This window comes from Bombina bombina, chromosome 9 (genome assembly GCF_027579735.1).
Source record: "Bombina bombina isolate aBomBom1 chromosome 9, aBomBom1.pri, whole genome shotgun sequence".
Classification (NCBI taxonomy): Eukaryota; Metazoa; Chordata; class Amphibia; order Anura; family Bombinatoridae; genus Bombina; species Bombina bombina.
The window spans coordinates 61043429-61064930 of NC_069507.1; the positions used below are offsets into that span (position 1 = coordinate 61043429).

At 38.0% G+C, this 21502-nt stretch overlaps 1 protein-coding gene across 2 annotated transcripts in view; it reads right to left on the reverse strand.

Annotated features, from left to right (window-relative positions):
• The window catches only part of ADK (adenosine kinase), a 604808-nt gene extending 593978 nt beyond the window's left edge, over positions 1 to 10830 (reverse strand). The window contains exon 1 of one of the 2 annotated variants that reach the window (XM_053692148.1): positions 10471 to 10830. In XM_053692148.1, the coding sequence (XP_053548123.1) occupies positions 10471 to 10532 (62 nt within the window). In that variant the 5' untranslated portion in view covers positions 10533 to 10830. The remainder of the gene's footprint in view (positions 1 to 10470) is intronic. The other variant, XM_053692150.1, reaches the window with a different exon arrangement.
• Between the last annotated feature and the right edge of the window lie 10672 nt (positions 10831 to 21502).

The window sequence follows — 21502 nt, forward strand, 5'->3', positions numbered from 1 at the left end:
GATACAGCATACAATTTTCAGATTCATATGATTGTGTTCCCCCTGTTTCCCTTTTTCAGTTTCCATGATTGCACGTTGCCCTGAAAGAGCTGATCACTGCCCCGCTTGGCCTCTCCTAGCTTGCCGAGGCCCAGCCTGGCTGGGCTTGCTAGAGATCTCTGCTGAATTTTATCCTAGGTCGCTACAGAGGCCCTTTGCCCCAGAGCTCCACTTTTTTGGGGACTTGCTATACTTCTGGGGGGCATGGACTGGGTTGATTCCTAGGAGGGAGCTTGGGAACCTGGGGTTTTGGACACCTCGCTACCTCATGCAGGTTCTCGGTAAACCTTTGCCAGGTCGCCACTCCGGCCCCCAGCCACAGATCACGTCGCTTTTTAAACTGTGATATCTGGGGCCCAGAAATTACAACCTAACTCTTGTGGGATCTCTACATTCCTAGGGCTCCTATGGAGGCGCCAGCCTGTCTGGAGGGGCAGTGATTTCTTGATCAGATAAGGCTCTTATCGGATGGCAAATGTGTATATAAGCTGTGTGTTTGTCCCAATAAAGTATGTTCGTGTTTCACCTTAATACTGGTCTTGTCTGGTTATTAGGGTGGCTACTTGCTATAATTACTTTCCCGCTCTACAGCTACAGGTTCCAGGGTAAAGAAGGATCATTTTGGCAGAGATACTCAGTCGGGGTATCCGGAGTCCGTAACAAGAATTAAATTGAAAATTGTTAAAAATTGCATGTTCTTTCTGAATTATGAAAGTTTAATTGTTTAATTTTGACTTCCCTGCAAATCGATGAACACAGAACCACCCTCATACTAAGTTTAAAGAAGCTCAATGTATAGAAGATTGTTTGGAGTGGAGTAGATCTGCACAAGGACATAAGTGTGAGGATGAAGTTAAATACAACAATTTCAATTATTATTAATGTAATCTTGATATTTCTCCTTCCAATAAAGTACATCTGAAAAGTTGATCAAATATGAATAATTAACCTATTAAACTGGAGATGGTTCAACTCCCAATAATTTCAATGATCTATCTATGCATTTCTAAATATATATATATATCCAAATCAGCAATGGTCTGATATAACTGGAAAAATACAACACACAAAACCTGGCGCTCTCTAGCAAGTACACAGCAGGATTTAAAAGTAAAAATGGGAGAGTCAAAGTACGGTCCCTTTATGTGTTTTGTATAACTGGAAAAATAATCTGAAAAGTTATTATTCTAAAAAACAAACAAAAAAAAAACATGATTTAAATTAGTTTTACGGACTAGTGATTTAAATAATGATTTAAAGGGACAGTATACACCAATTTTTATATTACTGCATGTAAAACTATAAAGAAGAATATGCACAGATACGGATCTAAAATCCAGAATAAAACCTTTTAAAAACTTACTTAGAAGCTCCCAGTTTACCACTGTTGATGAAGTTAAGCTGAGACACCCAGTGAAAGGGGCTGGCAAAACAATAAGAGCAGACACTCCCCCCTCTCCCCTGCATATGAAAAGACAGGTAATAATAAACAGAAGTCATCAGTAGTCTGTAAACCCATGTATACATCTGACACTGTGGGGCTTGGTTAGGAGTCTGAAAATCAGTACGTTATTAAAAAATAAGCAAATTATACATTGTTACAAAAACACCCCCATATGGGCTATATCAATAGATCTACAAAGCATTTATGCAAAGAGAAAATCTAGTGTACAATGTCCCTTTAAATCAAATCCACCCTGCTGTAAACCAATTGATAATGAACATGTTATTACTTATCTATTCTACCTCCAACTAAGAGTGTAATTTTGTCTGCTGGGTATGTTTACATAGATTTTCTTTAGCCTTTTCTTAATATATAAACTTTTAAATATAGATATGGATACCACAGGCAAAATCAGCTATTTCAAATGCAGAAAAAAAGGTAAAAATAGCTATTTGTAAACAAAATAAAATACACTCCAGCAGATAAAGTGGATCATTGAGAACAAATCAAAAGGGGAGAAAACATTTAGTGTATACTATCCCTTTAAATAACTCACTATAGATTGGAGCATGAACTTAATGTCACACGATACGGTCTGCTAAAAAGGCAGCGGTCTCACGAGGTAGGAGATATGAAAGTAACTGCTAATGTGTCCTGCAGTAAAATAAAGCATCAAGTTATTGGTAGTCTGCAGAACCGTAACCTTCAACCACTGAGAAGTGCCAACACTAGCACGCCAGGCCTGAGGGACACTGAAGGGCACGACACATCCTTTAATAAATGATTTGGGGCACAAGACCAAGGATTATTTATGGACGGCATAAAGGCATGTGAGAATATGAATATCCTGACAAATAGGTGCTCACATGGAGCCTGAGACTACTCGTGTCTGAATAGACTTAAAGGGATATAAAACCCCAAAAATATAGTTTGTGATTCAGACAGAGCATACATTTATTTTTATTTTATTTTTTAAAGTTACCAATTGACTTCTGTTAATCATTTATGCTTTGTTCCTATGGTATTCTTTGTTGAAGAGATATCTAAGTAGGTATCTGGAGCACGGCTTGGCAGAAAATAGTTCTGCTATCTAGTGCTCTTGCAAACATTCTTACAAAACTGCTGCCGTATATGCTCCAGAAATGTGCATTATTTCAGCAACAGATACCAAGAGAACAAACAAAATGTGATAAAAGAAGTAAATTGAAAAGTTATTTAAAGGGATATGAAACATAAAAATTGTATTTTGTGACTCAGACAGACCATACAATTTAAAAAAAGTTTCCAATTTACTTCTAATATCACATTTGGTTCATTCCCATGATATTCTGTGTTGAAGAGATACCTAGGTAGGCATCTGGAGCACTGCACGGCAATAAAAAAATAAATCATAGAAGTAAATTAAACAGTTGTTTAAAACGGCATGCTCTAAAAACGGGTTTCATATCCCTTTAAAATTATATGTTCTATCTGATTTTTTGGGGGGTTTCATGTCCCTTTAAATTTTAAAGGCAGATAAAGATCAAACATACAAGATTTAATTATGCATAGTACAAAACAAATGCAACAAACTTTCATTACTACTTTTGAATTTTGAAAATTCTGTTGTTCCCATGCCCCCAAAAACGTTGGAGAACATCCTGCAGAATCCAGAATTCTGACCCTCCAACATTCTATAGTGACTGTTTGATCAGTGCAGGAGTTTATGTATTTCTGTCCCCAATTTGGCCACAGCACACGTGGTGATAACACATACAAAATAAGCTTTTCAAGGAATACATTCCTGGATTGCAAAACAATGCAGTTTTTGCTAAAACTATTTAAAGGAATATTAAACTGCGAATAAACATTAGATATAATGATGTATTAAAAGCAAAGATTAGCGGGGCGTGTCCTAACAGCGGCTTCGTGAAGTCGCATTTTTCTGAAGCTCCGGGAGATAAGATAATATACCGCCAAATATTGTCATACTACCACAGCAGTTATCACCACTTCAGTCGCCTCTGAGCGATACAAGATACCACAACCATTTACACTGCTGTATATATGACCCAGGGGAAGGAAAAGGACATTTGAGGCCTGTTGCGGCCGTGACTATACAGGCAGCGTCCCCCCCCCCCCGGATTCCCGGGGTACTTGGCAAGAACAGACTTTACATTAAAGCCACACCAAATCACAGTACCACTTTTAAGAAGGCTACAAGGTAAACTATTTTCCCATTGGAATCCAGCCGCTAAGCTACAACATAGCACAACACAGAAAGATGGATGACTTTGCAGGGGACACGTGGGAAGACGATCTGCCTAATTCACAAGACCCATTGCTCCTACGGCTGGAAATTATCTTTAAACCTTTGCTAGACAAGGCGCCTACGGAGCAAGAACTCTACCTACTAATGAACAGAGTTGCCCCAGAGCAACCAAACATACCGGCAGAACAACAAAGTTTTCATTCGGAGTTCGGCCCATACTTAGGGCCCGGGAGGGCTGTTCAACCCGGAATACTGAAAGCAGATATTCGTCAGCCGGTCACACAAATAAGTGCCTCTACCACGCTGCCAGTAAAGACCAGCAATCGTTCCCTGAAGAAACGAGAGAGCATCCAAGCTAAAGCTACATATTTCTCCTTAGTGTGGAATATGCAGGAACCTAAACAAAATGGCTGCTTGTCCAGAGACCCTCTTTGGGATCGATATGCTAATGTTATTCATATGAAATGCAAAGGGGGACTGTTCTATGATATGCTGCAATCCGGAGATGCTGAAATAACACAATCTTCTAAATGTGTAAAAGGTAGATGGGAGAGTCTAAGGCTGACCCAGGGTCTTGAGGGGAGTACCCAATTCAGCTTTTGGTCTCTAGTGACCCTTTGAACGCTTTCCCAGACTGTACACCATACTATGGAAGCCTCTCAGGGGGCTAGGAACTGAAGTGTTCACTGTAATTTATCAGTCAGCTTCAAAAGCTATGTAGAAGTAGTGTTTTCTTTTTATAAGATTATAAGGTCTGACAGCTTTAACAATTCAATCATATATTATTTTTTTTAGCAGGCTTTGAAGTATGATGTTAATGTATATATTATCTTCTGTGGATTGATATGTGAGTTTTATGAGATAAACGGGAATGTTTTGGTAGTATATGCTAAGGGCTCTGTTTGCTATATGAAAAAGTTGTAACCTTATGCAAGCCCTAAGTTTCCACCCATAACACAATTTAATTCAATAACTTGACAGTCCCCTAAATGTCCTACCTATAGCTGTCCTACCTATAGCTTAAATAATCCTGGCACACATTGCGCAAGAGTGCTTGGCCTTTCCTTGTGCGGTCTGCAGCCGAGACTGCGCGAGGGTGGATTTTAACAAATAGGATACTCTGTATAATTATTGGGACATGTTATATATAACTCCAAAGGAATGACACTGGATTACTGGCGGTTTGATATATTTTATAATTATCAACAAATTACCTGCATAACATTGGTGTGGCTGTATTTTATATTTTACACTTTATGATCAACAAGTCAGTTCTTGTATCTTGCATCTTTATTTTCATTATGGTTTTACTTGCTGTGCTGGATGCAAAAATCTCTTTTGTTTTGTTTGTTATTGTTGTGTACCATGTTTGATATAAGTCCCCAGCGTTTATCCTTATTGACAATACTGGACCAAAAGCGTCCAACCTCACTTAGGGGATAAAATTGAGGACTGAATCTTTTTAAACACCAGTTTCTCAGATATGGCTAAATATTCGCATGACTGTATACTATGTTTATGCTGTACCTTTATATTATATGTATTGTCCTCAAAAAAAAAGAAAAAATTAGCTTGCGGACAACATGCAGATGTTTTTTTTCCCCATTATGTGTTAGTTGTTTAGATATTGAAGATATAAGTTTAAAGTTTAAGATCCTATAAAATATTTTAGTTTCTATAAAGTAATGGGCACCCTAGGTTTTCCTTGTCTCTCCCTCTTCAGCTAAAGACAATTAGGGCCAGGTATAAAACAGGCAATAAAGTGTGCGGAAAAGAGGAAATCATAAATAAAGTATATTGAAAACTTTTTTTACTACACATAATTAAACCTCATACTGTTTACTGTCCCCTTAAATGCCTTTCAATCTTATTTTTATGCAGATGTTTTGCAATGCAGTGCTTAATTCTTGATATACAAAATACTTATATAAAAAATGGCTTCAGTGTCCTTTTAAAGGGATAGTCTGGTCAAAATTAAACATTCAACTTTCTAATTTACTCCTATTATCAAATTTTCTTCGTTCTCTTGCTATCTATATATGAAAAAGCAAGAATGTAAACATAGGAGCCGGCCTATTTTTGGTTAAGCACCTGGGTAGCACTTTCTGATTGGTGTCTAAATGTAGCCACCAATCAGCAAGCGCTACCCAGGTGCTGAACCAAAAATGGCCTGGCTACTAAGCATAAATTCAAATAAAGATAACAAGAAAACAAAGAAAAATGGAAAATAGGAGTAAATTAGAAAGTTGCATGCTGAATCATGAAAGTTTAATTTTGATTGGACAATTTCTTTAACTCAATTTATAACTTCTCTCTCTCTCTCATTTAATATATTATTTAAATAGCTTACATGACATTGTCTTCCTATTTACACTGGACATGATCCAAACAAGATGAAATGATCATAAAAAAAAAATATGTAAAGTTTATCATTTTAAATGGCTGGTCTGTGTGACAAAAATTAAAGACGTCATTTTAGTAAACTAAAAGATTTAAAAAAAAAACTTGGTATTTAAAGGGACATATTCCTGTTAATTTAAATATTATTTATATAATGGTACACAGTTTTATTTTATTTAATACGTTTTTTTCATTTTCTTCAATGGCCCGTCAAAAGAAAAAAAAAAATCTATTGTGTCCTCTTGTTTCAAAAGGTGCTGACCTTTCCAACAGCAATAAGCAAAGAACTTAGGCTTAGAAGTCAATTGGTATTAGAGGTTAATATATAACCAGTGAATGCATTGACTGAAGCAACTGAAGAGAGATTTGTGTAGGGCAAGCAAGTACGTATTTAATCTGAGATGAGATAAAGTACAATTCCTATTTCCTAGAAACAAACCCATAATCATATTGCAGAACACATCTCGTGTATGATCACCGGCATTTTCAGGACAATTTAAAGAGACAGTAAAGTCATAATGAGACATTCATGATTTAGGCAGAGCATACAATTTTAAACAACTTTCCAATTTACTTCTATTATTTAATTTGTTTCCTCCTCTTGTTATCGTTTGCTGAAAGTTTTATCTAGGAAAGCAAAGAACCTAGGTTCTAGCTGCTGATTGGTGGCTATATATATATATATCTGTAAACTAAAGCACTCTCAGGAGTTCTCAATAGTGGGTCAAACAATCAGTGTTTATTAACGTTTCGGGGTTCACACAGACCCCTTCATCAGAATGGGTCTGTGTGAACCCCCGAAACGTTCATAAACACTAATTGTTTGACCCACTATTGAGAAGTCCTGAGAGTGCTTTCGTTTACAGAGTTATACCTTTTCATGCTAGCACCCAGGCTGCTGACCCAGGTGGACGGATTTACTCACAGGCGGAGAGTATATATATATATATATATATATATATACACACACACACACACACCGATTGTCATTGGCTCACCGATGTGTTCAGTTAGAAACCAGTACTGCATTGCTGCTCATTCAACAAATAAGACCAAGAGAATTAAGTAAATTTGATAATAGAAGTAAACTGGAAAGTTGTTTAAAATTCTTTGTTTTACCTAAATCATGAAATCATTTTTTTAATCATGTGTCTGCCAGATGAGTGTGTAACACGTGGTGTCAGAGCCCTCTCAATCAGTCAATATGTTAGAAGACAAAACAAGTATTGTTTTAACAGATAAAGGTAACCACATCTGGTTTCTTGTAATCTGATGAACGTGTGATGTACTAGTAGGCTTCAGCAACCTTGGCACCCCAGATGTGTCGGAACTACATTTCCCATAATACTCAGCCAGCCTTATGAGTATCATGGGAAATGTAGTTCCAAAACATCTGGGGTGCTAAGGTTGCTGACACCTGTACTAGAAGATAGGCATGGCTGCTTCACACCGCTACAATACACAATAGATTGTATTATTGTGAGCCAACAGGTCTCTCTATCAGGTAGTGTAACAAACTGCTTAGAGCCTATTCGCTGAGAACACTTTATCAGACTATAAGTTAGGGGGACATACAGTATATACATAAGTCATTTATAGGATCATGGTTAAACAAGAATTTTTATGAAGACATTATAAGCGCATATGGACTGAAAATGTTAACATTACTCTAGACAGGTTAATAAAAAATACTGTATGTTGTAGATTATCAGATATGAAGATAGTCCACTTTAATAAATATTTAAGTTGGCAGATCTACAAATACAGTACTGTACAGGGATTCTCAAACATAGTATCAATTGTATAAGTCAATATATCAAGACATTGCAATGTTTAGAGCAAAACCCCTCTAAATTCACTGAACTATAATCTACATTACAATGTGTCTGGTGCCCGATTTAACCCCTTCTTGCTGGGAGCCAGTGTTTAATTTTGGAACAAAGTTTCGATGTAAACATTTGCTTTAAAAGCATATTTGAACACATTATGTCCCCTTCCCCAACAATTCTCGGTGGGTTTTTTTTTTTTTAATTCTAATTTAGCATGACAGAGTGATACAATCAGAAGCTGTATAGCTGTCCCACTATGTTGAATAAAAGTGGGTTAACATTATGTGCAACTTCCACAAAAGGACCCCCTTGTCAGTAAACTAAGTTATACAGACTTAGATTGGCATTCTTTCTGCAAAGATGAGGGTCAAAAAGCCAAGTGAAGACGCACAAAGTAGCAGAGAAAAAGTTTCCTTTTCAAATTTGAAAGAAATAAGCATGCATTTTGCACATTCTAGGCACTTAAAGGAATATCAAAGTCAAAATTAAACTTCCATGATTCAGATAGAGCATGTTATTTTAAGACACTTTTAAATTCACTTTCTATTTTCAAATGTGCTTCGTTCTCTTAGTATACCTTATTGAAAAAGAATATGCACATATCTTACACTAGTGGGAGCTGCTGCTAATTGGTGCCTGCACAAACTTGTCTCTTGTGATTGGCTAACTAGATGGGTTCAGCTTCCTGACAGTAGTGCAATGATGTTTCTTCAGCAATGGATAACAAGAGAATTAAGCAAATTTGATAATAGAAGTAAATTGGAAAGTTGTTTCAAATTGTATGTTCTGTTCTATCTGAATCATAAAATAAAATTTTTGGATTTACTATCCCTTTAAAGGGATACTAAACCCAAATTTTTTCTTTCATGATTCAGATAGAGCCAGCAAATTAAAGGCAACTTTCTAATGTACTCCTAATATCAAATTTTATTCGTTCTATTGCTATCTTTATTTTAAAAAAGTAGGAATGTAAGCTAAAGAGCCGGCTCATTTTTGGTTCAGAACCCTGGATAGCACTTGCTGATTGATGGCTACATTTAGCCACCAATCATCAAGTGCTGCCCCGGTTCTGAATCAAAAATGAGCTGGCTCCTAAGCTTAGATTCCTGCTTTTTCAAATAAAGATAGCAAGAGAACGAAGAAAAAATGATAACAGGAGTAAATTAGAAAGTTGCTTAAAACTGCATACGCTATCTTAATCATGAAATTAAAAAAAATTGGGTTTAGTATCCCTTTAAAGGGACAGGAAACCCCAAATTCTTCTTTTTTAATTTGGACAGAACATACAATTTTAAACAACTTTACAATTTATTTCTACTATAAAATGTCCTTATTTCTCCTGTTATCCTTTGATGAAGGAACAGCATTGCACTACTGGCAGCTATCTGAACACATCTTGTTAGCCAATCACAATAGACAAATGTGTGCAGGCACCAATCAGCAGCTAGCTCCCATTAGTGTAGGATATGTGCGTATTATTTTACAAAAATTGATACCAAAAGAACAAAGCACATTTGAAAATAGAAGTTAGTTTAAAAGTGTTTTAAAATTACATGCTCTATCTACATCATGCAAGTTTAAATTTGACTTTACTATCCCTTTAATAATACAAGCATTGCAACATAATACATAATCCAACATCCCTATAATCTTATGAGGCACATTAAAAAACTGTTAGTGGCAAACAGTAGTTTAGTAGTAAAGTGCTCTATCTTTAACCATATAAAGGGGTTAACTGAATAGTTAAAGGAGAAACAATGCACCGAGCCAATCAGAAGCACTTTATGTAAAGAGCCACCAATCACCAGCTGTATCTGGATTTTTGTGGGATTTAAAAGGACAAAAAATCCAAATCTTTCATGATTCAGATAATAAAATGGGTAGTTGTGTGCACTATCAAATTTGCTTCATTATAATGGTGTCCTTTGTTGAAGGTGCAGCAACGCATTACTGGGAGCTAGCTGAACACATCTGGTGAGCCAATGACAAGAAGCATATACTGTATGTGCAGCCATCAATCAGCAGCTAGCTTCCAATAGCACATTGCTGCTTCTGAGACTACCTAGGTATGCTCCTCAACAAAGGATACCAAGTGATCAAAGCAAATTTGATGAGATAAATAAATTGTAAAGTTGTTTAATTTTGACTTTTCTATCCTTTTAAGCATATGGTCCAAGGGAATAATAAATTGCTCTGATACATTGGAACATTTTATTATTACACGACTATGCCCCTTTTCTTACATCATCATTGCATGAATGTTAAAAAGTGCCCCCAAAGAAAATAAAAAATAAATAAAAAAAAAAGTTGAAAAACAGTGATCCAATGAGGTTGTCTGCAGTTCTCATGGCTCACAGATTTAGTGGTCACACATATGACACTATAAAGCATTGCTTTCATTTGGTAACATTTTGCAAACTTTATTAATGCCCAGGCACAATGGCATAGAATGTAAATATAGCCCCAGGTTATTGCAGATGTGCATGCAGCTCATAGCACTGTATTACCTCAGCTCTGTCTCCTCCAGCTTCTGCTTCTTGGGCTGAGGTTCTTCTGCTGCCACCTTCATTCTGTTGATTTTGGGGATCTTGATCACAGTAGAGTATAGGCTTGGGGGCTTCTGGTGCTTTATTTGTGCCTCACAGCAGATCTATTATATTAATGTGCTTGTACGATCTGCTTTACTCAGACACAATGTATCAAATACACACTATTTCCTTTCCTGCCCTCACTCTTCCTGTCTGAATCCTACTCACATGTGTCTCCTCTCCCCTCTCACTCTCTTTCCATGCACCTCTCTCCTCCCCCTCACTATGTTCACCCCTCCCACTACCCTCCTTCCCTTCACGCTGTCCTCTCCCCTAGATTCTCTTCTATTCTTCCTCTCCCCCTTCACTATCCTCCCTTCTTACCCTATATATTTCTCCTCCTCTCTCCAGGGCTTCCCCCTCCCATCACTGTGACTGTTTCCTCCCTCTCACCATATTGCTCCTCCTCCTCACACTATTTTATCAATCTCTTTCTTCCTTCCCTCTCTCTGGTATCTTCTTGGTGTTTTCACCGCCCTTTTTGTTGTGCTGCTATTACTCTGTCCTTCTGCAATGTTATCTTCCCACTGGCTACTACATGGTAGTTACACTCAGTCAGACCTTCCCCTAGCGCTGTAGCGTAGTTACTGAGGCCTATGTGCTGCTTTAGGCTGACTAAACCCCTTGTTACAGCACACCGGACAAATTCATCGTATTTATACATTTTATACCGGGTCCGGAACTAAGTAAAATAAAGTGTGAAGTATATTACTATTTGCGCTTATTACGCTTTATCCCGCGCACATTTTTAAGGGCACGTTAACATAGCACATGCAGCATGTGGGGGGATTTGCAGTATATGTAGCACAGGCAGCATGTGGGGGGATTTGCAGTATATGTAACACAGGCAGCATGTGGGTGATTTGCAGTATATTTAGCACAGGCAGCATGTGGGGGGATTTGCAGTATGTGTAGTACAGGCAGCATGTTGGGGGATTTGCAGTATGTGTAGCACAGGCAGCATGTGGGGGATTTGCGGTATATTATGTAGCACAGGCAGCATGTGGGGGATTTGCAGTATGTGTAGCACAGGCAGCATGTGGGGGGATTTGCAGTATGTATAACACAGGCAGCATGTGAGGGTATTTGCAGTATGTATAACACAGGCAGCATGTGAGGGGATTTGCAGTATGTGTAGTACAGGCAGCATGTGGGGGGATTTGAAGTATGTGTAGCACAGGCAGCAAGTGGGGGGGGGGGATTTGCAGTATATGTAACAGGCAGCATGTGAGGGGGATTTGCAGTATGTGTAGCACAGGCAGCATGTGAGGGGGATTTGCAGTATGTGTAGCACAGGCAGCATGTGAGGGGGATTTGCAGTATGTGTAGCACAGGCAGCATGCAGGGGGATTTACAGTATATGTAACAGGCAGCATGTGGGGGGATTTGCAGTATATGTAACACAGGCAGCATGTGGGGGGATTTGCAGTATGTGTAGCACAGGCAGCATGTGGGGGGATTTGCAGTATGTGTAGCACATGCAGCATGTGAGAGGATTTGCAGTATGTGTTGCACAGGCAGCATGTGAGGGGATTTGCAGTATACATAACAGGCAGCATGTGGGGGGATTTGCAGTATGTGTAGCACAGGCACACATGATGGGATTTGCAGTATATGTAACAGGCAGCATGTGGGGGGATTTGCGGTATATGTAACACAGGCAGCATGTGAGGGGATTTGCAGTATGCGTAGCACAGGCAGGATGTGTAGCACATGCAGCATGTGGGGGGATTTGCAGTATGTGTTGCACAGGCAGCATGTGAGAGGATTTGCAGTATGTGTTGCACAGGCAGCATGTGAGGGGATTTGCAGTATGCGTATCCCAGGCAGCATGTGGGGGGATTTACAATATGTGTAGCACATGCAGCATGTGGGGGGATTTGCAGTATGTGTAGCACAGGCAGCATGTGGGGGGATTTGCATTATGTGTTGCACAGGCAGCATGTGAGGGGATTGCAGTATGTGTGGCACAGGCAGCATGTGGGGGAATTGCAGTATGTGTTGCACTGGCAGAGAGGAATGAGTAAAAAAAAAGATATTTAAGAGCGAGAAGGGAGAGATGATAATTATTAAAAACAAAAGATTATAAAAAAATCTCCAGGTCTGCTATGACCTTTCCATGACTGTCAGCACTCTACACTCTCTTAGTTCAGCAACTTCCTTTTTCTATCCAACAGTTGTCTTCCCCAGAACCTCTAATTGATGTTTCTAATTGCTATGAACTTATTATTTTTGTACTGTATGTAGAATTATTTTATTTGTTATTGTATAAAATAAAAACTATATTACAAAATGTTTCACAATGGCTAAACATATGCAGAGGGGGTGAAGTAGTGTGTGTGGGATTAGAAGTGGCGAGTAACATTTCTTTCATGTAATTGGCAAGAGTCCATGAGCTAGTTACGTATGGGATATACAATCCTACCAGGAGGGGCAAAGTTTCCCAAACCTCAAAATGCCTATAAATACACCCCTCACCACACCCACAATTCAGTTTTACAAACTTTGCCTCCTATGGAGGTGGTGAAGTAGGTTTGTGCTGGTGTTATCAACCTGCTTATATCTTCCCGCCTCTAGTTCTTCTTCCAAGAGTGATCTCCAAAAACATCATGGAACAATCATTTGTGTTGCTGGTGGCTCCAGCATGGCCCCACTGGTTTTGGTATGTGGATCTTCTTCGGATGTCCAGTTGCCAACCTTGGCCACTTCCATTAAGGCCGGACCTACTGTCTCAAGGTCCGTTTTTCCATCAGGATCTCAAATCATTAAATTTGAAGGCATGGAAATTGAAAGCTTAGTGCTAAGTCATAGAGGTTTCTCTGACTCAGTAATTAATACTATGATACAAGCTTGTAAATCTGTGTCTAGGAAGATTTATTATCACGTTTGGAAGATTTACATTTCATGGTGTTCTCATAAATTCTCTCGGCATTCTTTTAGAATTCCTAGAATTTTACAGTTTCTTCAGGATGGTTTGGATAAAGGTTTGTCTGCAAGTACTTTGAAGGGACAAATCTCTGCTCTTTCTGTTTTATTTCATAGACAGATTGCTTCTCTTCCTGATATTCACTGTTTTGTATAGGCTTTAGTTCGTATTAAGCCTGTCATTAAAGGGACACTGAACCCAAACATTTTCTTTAGTGATTCAGATAGAGCATGACATTTTAAGCAACTTTCTAATTTACTCCTATTATCACATTTTCTTTATTCTCTTGGTATCTTTATTTGAAATGCAAGAATGTAAGTTTAGATGCCGGCCCATTTTTGGTGAACAACCTGGGTTGTCCTTGCTGATTGGTGGATAAATTAATCCACCAATAAAAAAGTGCTGTCCAGAGTTCTAAACTAAGATAAAAGCTTAGATGTCTTCTTTTTAAAATACAGGTAGCAAGAGAACGAAGAAAAATTGATAATAGGAGTAAATTAGAAAGTTGCTTAAAAATGCATGCTCTATCTGAATCACGAAAGAAAATATTTTGGGTTCAGTGTCCCTTTAAGTCAACTTCCCCTCCTTGGAGTCTTAATTTGGTTTTGAGGGCGTTACGGGCTCCTCCATTTGAGCCTATGCACTCTTTGGACATTAAACTACTTTCTTGGAAAGTGTTGTTCCTTTTGGCCATCTCTTCTGCTAGAAGAGTTTCTGAGCTTTCTGCTCTTTCTTATGAATCTCCTTTTCTGATTTTTCATCAGGATAAGGCGGTTTTGCGGACTTCATTTAAGTTCTTACCTAAGGTTGTGAATTCTAACAACATTAGTAGAGAAATTGTTGTCCCTTCCTTGTGTCCTAATCCTAATAATTCTTTGGAGAGATCCTTACATTCTTTGGATGTGGTGACAGCTTTGAAATATTATGTTGAAGCTACTAAAGATTTCAGAAATACTTCTAGTCTATTTGTTATATTCTCTGGTTCTAGGAAAGGTCAGAAGGCTTCTGCTATTTCCTTGGCTTCTTGGTTAAAGCTTTTGATTCTTCAAGCTTATTTAGAGTCGGGTCAGGCCCCGCCTCAGAGAATTACAGCTCATTCTACTAGATCAGTCTCCACTTCGTGGGCTTTTAAGAATGAAGCTTCAGTTGATCAGATTTGCAAAGCGGCAACTTGGTCCTCTTTGCATACATTTACTAAGTTCTACCGTTTTAGTTTTTGGTAGAAAAGTTCTTCAGGCAGCTGTTTCAGTTTGATTCTTCTGCTTATGTTTTAAGTTTTTCTTTTCTTCATGAGAATAACTTATATTTTGGGTTGTGGATTAATTTTTCAGCATATGGCTGTTGTTTATTTTTATCCCTCCATCTCTAGTGACTCTTGCGTTGAATTCCACATCTTGGGTATTTGATATCCCATACGTCACTAGATCATGGACTCTTGCCAATTACATGAAAGAAAACATAATTTATGTAAGAACTTACCTGATAAATTCATTTCTTTCATATTGGCAAGAGTCCATGAGGCCCACCCTTTTTTTTATGGTGGTTATGATTTTTTTGTATAAAGCACAATTATTTCAAGATTCCTTTGTTGATGCTTTTTACTCCTTTCTTTATCGCCCCACTACTTGGCTATTTGTTAAACTTAATTGTGGGTGTGGTGAGGGGTGTATTTATAGGCATTTTGAGGTTTGGGAAACTTTGCCCCTCCTGGTAGGATTGTATATCCCATACATCACTAGCTCATGGACTCTTGCCAATATGAAAGAAATTAATTTATCAGGTAAGTTCTTACATAAATTATGTTTTTGTCCTGGCTAGTAGTTTAAAAGCTGCTGGTGCAACGCCGCCCCCTGCTCACTCGCGGCCAATTGGCCGCCAGCAGGAAGGTGTCAATCAACCCGATCGTATTCGATCGGGTTGATTTCCGGCGATTCCTGTCTGCCTGCTCAGAGCAGGCGGACAGGGTTATGGAGCAGCAGTCTTTAGACCGCTGCTTCATAACTTGTGTTTCTGGCGAGTCTGAAGACTCGCCAGAAACACGGGCCCACAAACTTTTCAGGGAGAGAAAAAAAGGAGCTAACAATACATGACTTGTGATTTATCGTGTACAAGTGGGAAAAGGGGGATAATAGATTATTTGTGATTCAGCATGTACAAATGAAGAGAAAAAGTGACAAATTCACATACCAAAAAAAAAGAGAGTAAACATGGTTGTGATCCATCATATACAAGTGAGGAAAGAAACAACATGCTTACCTGTATTGCTCTGTTACTATTATTATTGGAGTTACAAATAGGGTGGAACACAAGGTTTACTAAACCTAAAATCAATTTTCTCCTTTTTGATTAAAACTCCCATAAAATGTATCTTTCTCCGTTGTCCCTTTTCTCTTAAAGGGACAGTCAACAACAAAATTGTTATTGTTTAAAAAGATAGACAACGCCTTTATTACCCATTCCCCAGCTTTGCACAACCAACATTTTTATATTAATATACTTTATAACATTTCTGCCTGTTTCTAAGCCACTAAAGACAGCCTCTTCTCACAATAGATAATAAATAAATAGCCATGTGATCAGGGGGCTATCAAAAGAGGCTTAGATACAAGGTAATCACAGAGGTTGAAAGTATATTAATATAACCATGTTGGTTATGCTATACTGGGGAATGGGTAATAAAAGGATTATCTATATTTTTAAACAATAACAATTTTAGAGTTGACTGTCCCTTTAATGTCTTTCTTCTCTGTTATTTTATCTTCTCTTGTTCAACAACATCTTTGCAGTTAAAGGGACAGGAAAGACGTTGAAACGGTAATATAAAATGATAAAGCGTATATATATTCTTCCATGAATGCATGCCATTTTAAACAACTTTCTAATTTACTTCTATTATCAATTTTTCTTTGTTCCCGTTGTATTTTTTGTTGAATAGCAGAGATGTATGCTTAGGAGCCGGCCCTTTTCTGGAGCACTATATGGCAGCAGTTATGGAAGAAATGTATCCAGTTGCAAGAGCACTAAATGGCTGAACTATTTCCTGCTATGTAGTGCCTCAGATGACAACCCAGGTATCTCTTTAACACAGAACATTGTGGGAACAAAGTAAATTAGATAACAGAAGTAAATTGGAAACTTATATATATATAATAAGGAAGATGGTAATGGCACTCCTGGAAAAGCTTTAGGGCCCAAAATAGCCCGCAGTGCCCTGGGTGCATTCCAAGTATGAATACAAGCAGCTGGAAGAAGGAGTCACTCACAGGGTCTTAAATCCAATAATACCGTTGTATTTATTAAATACAACTGTATTATTGGATTTAAGACCCTGTGAGTGACTCGTGACTCCTTCCAGCTGCATATATATATATATATATATATATATATATATATATATATATATATAACACACTGAGAAAACCCAGCACATGCTCTCAGCTAAGATTTAAAAGCAAAAATGGAAAGGTTAGTTAACTGCCTGTGACTCTGGGGACAGCACAGCTTCCTGTGAGTGCCAGTGGCACCCAGGGCTGAGCATGTTGCAGGGTCATGGGATGTGTACCCGGTCCGGTATGAGAGTGCAGTTCCCTTCCGTGTTTTGTATATGTCTAGGGTAATTACATATGCCTGTGCACCCTTCCCTTGTTCCCAGTTTGTTTGGATTTGAAAGCTTGCATTGTGTGGCTGTTTTAGGGTCCCAGGTATTGGAAAGGACCTTGACGAGGTACCTGGGCTTGTCCCATTTGGCCAGATGCGGTAACTAACCTTTCTATTTTTGCTTTTAAATCTTAGCTTAGAGCTTGTAAGTGAGTTCTGGGTTTTCTCTGTGTGTTGAATTAATTTGTTTTGTAATTTTTCCTATGATTCTTGCACCCAGACCTGTCTGGGGTTAACTGCCTGTGATGACTCTGGGGACAGCACAGCTTCCTGTGAGTGCCAGTGGCACCCAGGGCTGAGCATGTTGCAGGGTCATGGGATGTGTACCCGGTCCGGTATGAGAGTGCAGTTCCCTTCCGTGTTTTGTTTTATGTCTAGGGTAATTACATATGCCTGTGCACCCTTCCCTTGTTCCCAGTTTGTTTGGATTTGAAAGCTTGCATTGTGTGGCTGTTTTAGGGTCCCAGGTATTGGAAAGGACCTTGACGAGGTACCTGGGCTTGTCCCATTTGGCCAGATGCGGTAACTAACCTTTCTATTTTTGCTTTTAAATCTTAGCTTAGAGCTTGTAAGTGAGTGCTGGGTTTTCTCTGTGTGTTGAATTAATTTGTTTTGTAATTTTCCCTATGATTCTTGCACCCAGACCTGTCTGGGGTTAACTGCCTGTGACTCTGGGGACAGCACAGCTTCCTGTGAGTGCCAGTGGCACCCAGGGCTGAGCATGTTGCAGGGTCATGGGATGTGTACCCGGTCCGGTATGAGAGTGCAGTTCCCTTCCGTGTTTTGTTTTATGTCTAGGGTAATTACATATGCCTGTGCACCCTTCCCTTGTTCCCAGTTTTTTTGGATTTGAAAGCTTGCATTGTGTGGCTGTTTTAGGGTCCCAGGTATTGGAAAGGACCTTGACGAGGTACCTGGGCTTGTCCCATTTGGCTAGATGCGGTAACTAACCTTTCCATTTTTGCTTTTAAATCTTAGCTGAGAGCTTGTAAGTGAGTGCTGGGTTTTCTCTGTGTGTTGTATTAATTTGTTTTGTAATCTTCCCTATGGTTCTTGCACCCAGACCTGTCTGGGGTTAACTGCCTGTGACTCTGGGGACAGCACAGCTTCCTGTGAGTGCCAGTGGCACCCAGGGCTGAGCATGTTGCAGGGTCATGGAATGTGTACCTGGTCCAGTATGATAGTGCAGTTCCCTTCCGTATTTTGTATGTATATATATATATATATATATATATATATATATATATATATATATATATATATATATATATATATATATATATATATATATATATATATATCATTAAATTATAAAACTAGCAGCACAAAAGATATTAATAATTTGCAAGTCCTCTTGTTCCAGCCTTTCTTAAGGCAGAAAGAAGGTGCACGGAGATGGTGTTATATTAAATATAAACTTGTACAGATAAGAATTTGATAAAGAAAGAGATATAGGGTGTAAAACTAGAAAAGAGATGAAAGCCAATCTTACCCAGCACTAGGACAATTCCTGCTAAAGAACTATTACACAACCTTTAAGGTTAAGGATTAACTATAGATTGACAGGTATTTAATTTTCTACAAAAGCAATATTATACAAAAATGTGCTTCTAATATAAATGTTTATTTGCCAAAAAATCATGCTGATATATTTATAAGGCAATTAAAAATAAACCAAAGGATATCCTATATGCACATGAGAATTATTTGCCATATAGCAATGGTTCTAAATTAAAGTCCCAACACAATTAGTCCCATTCGGAACTGGGGCTCCCCAGAGCTGCTGATTTATATAATTGTAGCCATTTTCACTTCCAAAAGGCCTTAATTTGATACAATTTAACAGTTCACAACTTGGCGATCCCTTTGTTTGAACACTTATATGGCTGAAAGCAACAATTTCCCCCAAAAAATATATAGTTCCTTGTTTTTGTATATAACAGCTTAAGTTGGTTTCAGAGAGAAGGTCTTATAGCAAAACAAGACAGGATTGCTTAATCTTTTAACTGTGCGGTCCTCCACCTGAAACGGCTACTCAGAATTACTCACTCAGTGGGTTTGATATCCTCCTCCCCTTCACCTTGCGAATCACCAACAAGCTGTAGGTTTCCAGCGACCTGTATACACGCCAAGCAAGGGGTATATTTGTTGCTTCCCAGTACCTCTGTCTGGTGTAGCGGTTCCGTTAGTACTATTCAGTACTTGCCAATTGTGATCTTTGTTTGGACAGTATAATCATCTGTGCTGTAGGAAACTCCTCACAGTCGCATCTCTCTCACAGCGACCTGTGCAAATGGCAAGCTACGCGCGTTTCACCCTCTGAGGCTAAGGGCTTCTTCCGGCAAACCTTTTTCATGATGTCATTGGAATAGTGGTTTTTATTTATTTTCGTAACTCCTCCTGTTACCTTTAACTTTTATTTTTCAGCCAGGTGAAATATATTATTTGCATAATCGGTTGCTTAGCTTATCAACTTATCCAAGATAAATGTATACTTATTACAGGGTTCAACAAGACTTTACATTTGAAACTTATTTACATTCATCATAAGTGTACTTATTTTTATTTAATTATTAATTTATAACAATTCTGCATATTTCTCAACTTAGAATATTTTATTTTTACCAAGGACAAATAAGCCTTAAAGGGATACACAAGATTTTCAGCATAAAGATAGAGCGGAAGATAAAAAAGAGAAACAAGAGTATCTTTTGTGTATAATGAAATCATGTATGATATTTTATTATTTCCATATAGAGTCATGAATCATGTTTACCCAATATCAAATTGCTTGATTTTTTTAAGGGGAAGGTTGTTTTAATCATTAAAAAATGGAGCATAATTAATCTCTTAATTTAAGCCTTTAGGATTCAGAGATTGTAAATTATAAATCCATTTGCATTCTTGTAGGAGAATTTTATCCAAATTATTTTTTATTGCTTTTGTGATAATATAAAAAATATCTTGCCACACTACTCATTTTATATAATTAATTTTTTTAATCTCTTTTATGTTCCTTTATTCTTTCTCGTAGCTCCCTGTACGTTTTGCCTATGTAATACATCTGGCAACTACAGGTTAACATATAGACCACTCCCTCAGATCTGCATGTTATGTGTCCCTTTATTTGTCTTGTTTTCCCTAATTTGTCAATGAAAGCTATAAAATTCCGTAAAAAAATAGAAATTTTAAAGAGATTGGAATGATTATCAACAGAATAAAATTTATGATTATACAATATTATATACAAGTTCAGAATCAGAAATATCAGGGAATGAAGGTAAAGAAAGGAATTTTCGTAGAAGAGGAAGGAGAAGAGATTTTTTTAGGAGTGACCCAGAAAGACCACATAGATGCCTAGTTATTAACGTGTCTACTTACCTGCCTTCGCCGGCCCAATATGCCCGCCTAAGCTCGCCTACCATATCAGCCGCAGACCTGAATAATCTCGCCAAAGTTATCAATAAAGCTGTCAAAAAGCTGCGCACCAAGTACGGGGCAATGAGCAGCGGACTATGATAGTTTTCACTCATCCGATCTCGCTGCTCTTCGGCTTTTTTCCCAGCTTTATTGCTAGCCTGTCACTAAGCACCCATACTAAACTACACTGTTCTACCCCCTATACCAGCGCCCCCGGAGCCCCCCGCAACTAAATAAAGTTATTAACCCCTAAACCGCCACTTCTAGACCCCGACGCAACTATAATAAATGTATTAACCCCTAAACCGCCGCTCCCGGAGCCCACTACCACCTACATTATACCCAGTAACCCCTATCCTGCCCCCTCTATACCGACGCCACCTATAATAAATGTATTAACCCCTATCCTGCCAATCCCGAACCCCGCCGCAACTAAATAAATTGTTTAACCCCTAACCCGCCGCCACCTATATTAAACTTATTAACCCCTAATCTTCCCCCCCCCTACACCGTCGCCACCTATAATACATTTATTAACCCCTATCCTGCCCCCCCTACACTGCCGCCACTATAATAAAATTATTAACCCCTAAACCTAAGTCTAACCCTAACATCCCCCTAACTTAAATATTAATTAAATACATCTAAATATTATAACTCATTAACTAAATTAATCCTATTTAAAACTAAATACTTACCTTTAAAATAAACCCTAATATAGCTACAATATAAATAATAATTATATTGTAGCTATCTTAGAATTTATTTTTATTTTACAGGCAAATTTAAATTTATTTTAACTAGGTACAATAGCTATTAAATAGTTATTAACTATTTAATAGCTACCTAGTTAAAATAAAGACAAATTTACCTGTAAAATAAAAACTAACCTAAGTTACAATTACATCTAACACTACACTAATTATTCCTATTTAAAAATACCTGTAA